General features: G+C 29.0%; 1 protein-coding gene across 1 annotated transcript; it reads left to right on the top strand.

The window, feature by feature from the left end:
- Positions 1–917: 917 nt before the first annotated feature.
- LOC141705238 (mitogen-activated protein kinase kinase kinase 20-like) lies at positions 918–3,273 on the top strand. The gene is made up of 2 exons (XM_074508283.1): positions 918–967; positions 2,398–3,273. Exon 2 carries the CDS (start codon positions 2,403–2,405, stop codon positions 3,210–3,212), a length of 810 nt encoding a protein of 269 aa, XP_074364384.1. The 5' UTR covers positions 918–967; positions 2,398–2,402; the 3' UTR covers positions 3,213–3,273.
- Positions 3,274–4,096: the final 823 nt, after the last annotated feature.

Raw genomic sequence — 4,096 nt, 5'->3', positions numbered from 1 at the left:
TTGATACAATCAACAATGTTCCCCTTTGTTGACTTAAATATCCGGATTATAATTTAAACTAAGTATATTAATTATTAAATTTGAATTATTTAATAAAACTATTTTTGAATTATGTAATAGAACTATTTTTGAATTATAAACGTGTGATTTTATTAGTTGATTGAACTTAGGAAGCCATCGAAGGCTTTCCACAAATTGAGATTTCAAAAATTTAACTAGAGGAGAAAATTCATGCATTCATTTAAATAAGTTTTCTAATTAACAATGTATAAAATAATTACAATAAATATTTATCAAACTTTGTTTATTTATTTTATTTTAATCACACTTTTTTTAGTTAAGAAAAATTTAAATTTTAAATAATTTATCTTTTTTTTTCGTAATTTATAGCTATCAAAGTGTACGGGGAAAATAAGATTTATGTAACTATGTTGTTATCAAAGAAAAAATGTAAGCCTTATTTATCTATTTTAGAAAGTTGTTTTATGTACATTTGTATTCTATTTTATATGCAATATTAAAACGTATATTTATGATAATAAAAATTATTGTAATAACAAAGAAAAATGTATATTATGCTTCTAGATAACCAAAGTCCTAGGTGTTTGACCAGATAGGGAAGCGCAGGAAAACGCGTATTAGGTTGTTAGATACTCCTTCTGTCCCTTGTTATCGTTTCTGCAAAAGTGTTTGACACGCAGGAAGATAAGTATAGTTTTCTAATTTTTTAAAAAAATTTTATTTTTCTGAATAAAAGTTTAAACATTCTATTTTTATTCAGAAAAAAAAATTTAAAAAAAAAGTTATAGAACTATATTTTCTATTCATCTTAAAATGCGTGTCGAACACTCTCCCACAAACGATAATAATTGGGAGGGACGGAGGGGCGAGAGAGTATATATCTGGCGTTAAAATTTTTCATTTGTGTTCTCAACACTACTGCTCTTCTTCATATTTTGCCACCAAGGTAATTTCTGTTTCCGGCAACACTTGATCTTCTTCTAGTTAATTGTTTTGCTAAATCATATATTTTCTCATCTAGTTGCCTTCTAATCGGCGTCAGCTTAGCTATTACTCCCTCCGTCCCTCCCCATTGTTATCGTTTCTGGGAGAGTGTCCGGCACACATTTTAAGATAAAGAAAAAGTATAGTTCTATAACTTTTTTAAAAAAATTTATTTTCTGAATAAAAGTTTAAACATTATATTTTTATTCAGAAAATTTTTAAAAAAAGTTATAAAACTATATTTTTTATTCATCTTAAAATGCGTGCCGGACACTCTCCCAGAAACGATAACAATTGGGAGGGACGGAGGGAGTATTAGTTTTTTTTTTTATTTTATTGTGCTCTTTCACATCCTATGCTTCTCATTTACACACATAAAGTTACAAAGTTATCAAGGAAAAAATCTCTTTCCTCCTTTCATTTTGTTCTGATTTGTTTACATTCTACACACATAAAGTAAAATGTCATTAATCTTGATTTTTTACAGTAAGGGTGTTAATTTTAACAAATTTAACTCCTACAGGTCTTTAGAATACAATAATTCTAGTTATGTGAAAATTTGTGGACCCCAATGATTATCCGTGAAAATTTCATTTCATGTATGTATTTGTTTATTTTTTCCTTTCATTTAATTTAATTTAAATGAAAGTTTAATGAATAATATAGACTTGTACAACAGGTTTGATCAAGCTGTTTCAAAAAAATCGGTGTTATGAAATCAAATTAATTATCACTTACCAATAGAGTCACGTACCTCTTTTCTGAAATGTAGTTATGCATTTTTAAATTTTAATTTTAAAATTATTTAATTTAATTAGAAATTTTTAAAAATAATAAAATTATTTATATAAACTCGTCACCTTAAATCTATTCCCCTATCAAACTTGAGCTCAAGCTTATTTTTCGAGTGGACTCGAGTCAAGTAATTAGCCTAAAATCCGTGTACAAACTCAACTCATTTATCATCCGAAACGATTTCGAGTTTTTAGACGGGTTTTCGAGATTGGCGAGTTTTATAATGATTTTTCGAATTTATTTTTTTGCATGAGATATTTACATGATATTTATTTTTAAAATTTGTCAAGTCACTATAATTCTAAAATTATAAATTTCGGTAGTTTCTTTGTTTGATCAAATTTTCGTTAATTTTTAAATAGACCACAGTCAAACAGTTAGGAGATAGTCAAACAATTAGGAGATCGAGTTCAAAGACACTAAAACCCATGTATTGATTTTTGATCATTTAATGAATGTTTGTAGGGCTTTAAAAGTAATTTATTATTACTGCATGAAGTATAATATAACAAGTCAAACATGATATTATGTTTGATTAAGCGTGTTAGGTTTATTAATTCCTAATTTAATTATGTTTGATATTGTCAAACGAAATAGGAAACATGGGCTGGAGACTTGGTAGGTTATTGGGCCAAGGTGCGTTCGGCAGAGTCTATTTGGCCCAGTCCACTGAGTTGTTGGGTCGCCGTCGAGCTGCTGATGTTCCTTACGTGGCCGTCAAAATTGCTTTAGGTCCAAATTCTTCAACACTACATCATGAAAAAACAGTGTATGAAGAAATTGGAGAGTCGAGATTTATCTTGAAGTTTGAAGGCTCCGATAGGATTGAGAATCAGTATTGTATTGTAGTCGAGTATGCTCCTCGAGGTACTCTAAACAATCTTCACCGACAAAGGATATCTGAAGGTAGAGCTAGTTGCTATGCTGAGATGATTCTGAAAGGGCTTAGCCGTGTGCATGAACATGGGTGGGTTCATTGTGACCTAAAACCAGACAATATTTTAGCGTTTCCATCAAGGAACCAGGCAATTGATGTTCGCCTTAAATTGTCTGATTTTGGACGTGCTAAGAGAAGGGGCGTCCATAGTTCAGCCTTAAGGGGAACCTTGTTGTACAGTTCACCTGAATCAGTACAATACGGGCAACATGAACGCCCTTCTGACATTTGGTCCTTAGGTTGCATTTTGTACTGGCTGTTAACAGGTTCTGGGTTGTGGGACAGATATGTTCACGGAAATACTCAATTATTGAAGACTATGATAGAAGGATTTGATGAAAATATGCTCGTATTACCTCCTTATTTATCACATAAGGCAAAGTCTTTTCTAAAGAAGTGTTTGAGATATGATCCGGCTCGAAGATGGGGTGTGGATGCTCTTCTTCAACATCCCTTTGTTCCTTCCAATTGGTAGTTATGATGAATTGTAGTTGTACAAGTAATTGTATCTTTGAGGCTATTGTTTTTACTCATCATGTTTCCCGGGCCTTGCTCTACAACTTGTTTTTTTTTTGCTTTTGTTATGTTAACCATGATATTCAGTTCCGACAAGGGGTCACCATAGTTCTCTACAACTTGTTTTTTGCTTTTGTTATGTTATTGACGAGTGTTTGTCGAACCAGTTTATAAGTTGAATTTACAACTTATAAGTTGCTAAGTTGAATGTTGGTAACGATATACTTTTTCATAACTTATTTTTTATTTTTCATTTTTTTATCAATTTTAATTTTAGAATATATTTTTTTAAATGTTAATATAACTTAAAATATAAGAATTAAGATAATTATATATATAAAAATTAGTTATTTTAATTCATTTAAATAAAAATAATTTTGACTTATAAATTAAATTATCCAAACACTTATATAACTTATAAATATTTATTAACTTATTATTTATTACTCACTTATTCATTTTAAGTCGTAAATTACTTATTTTAAGATTTCCCAAACGGACACTAATTAAATCCGATTACTGACTAAATATCAATCTTTCGTTAATTATAGGTATACTAGTTGGTAATCTGTGCGACGCAAAGCCGAGATTAAAAATATCGAATTAATATTAATATATAATTATTCATAATTTATGCGAAACACGAATTAAAATTAATATATTAATATCAATATTAAAATTGGTACTTGCAAAAAATAGTCATGTGATTAAAAAAAATCGAATCAGTTATGAAATTTTCCACTAATTCTAGTTTTGTATTGTTTTACTTGATATAAAAATCTAACATATTAGTTTTATTTTGTGAAACAAATTGTATCTCTATTTTATGCACCAAATATCTGT

The sequence above is a fragment of the Apium graveolens genome, chromosome 2 (assembly GCF_009905375.1).
Source record: "Apium graveolens cultivar Ventura chromosome 2, ASM990537v1, whole genome shotgun sequence".
Classification (NCBI taxonomy): domain Eukaryota; kingdom Viridiplantae; phylum Streptophyta; class Magnoliopsida; order Apiales; family Apiaceae; genus Apium; species Apium graveolens.
This window is presented reverse-complemented; position numbering and strand designations above follow the sequence as displayed.

Excerpts from the sequence above, each read along its gene's own strand:
- LOC141705238 (XM_074508283.1), top strand. The coding sequence starts at position 2,403 with ATGGGCTGGAGACTTGGTAGGTTATTGGGCCAAGGTGCGTTCGGCAGA.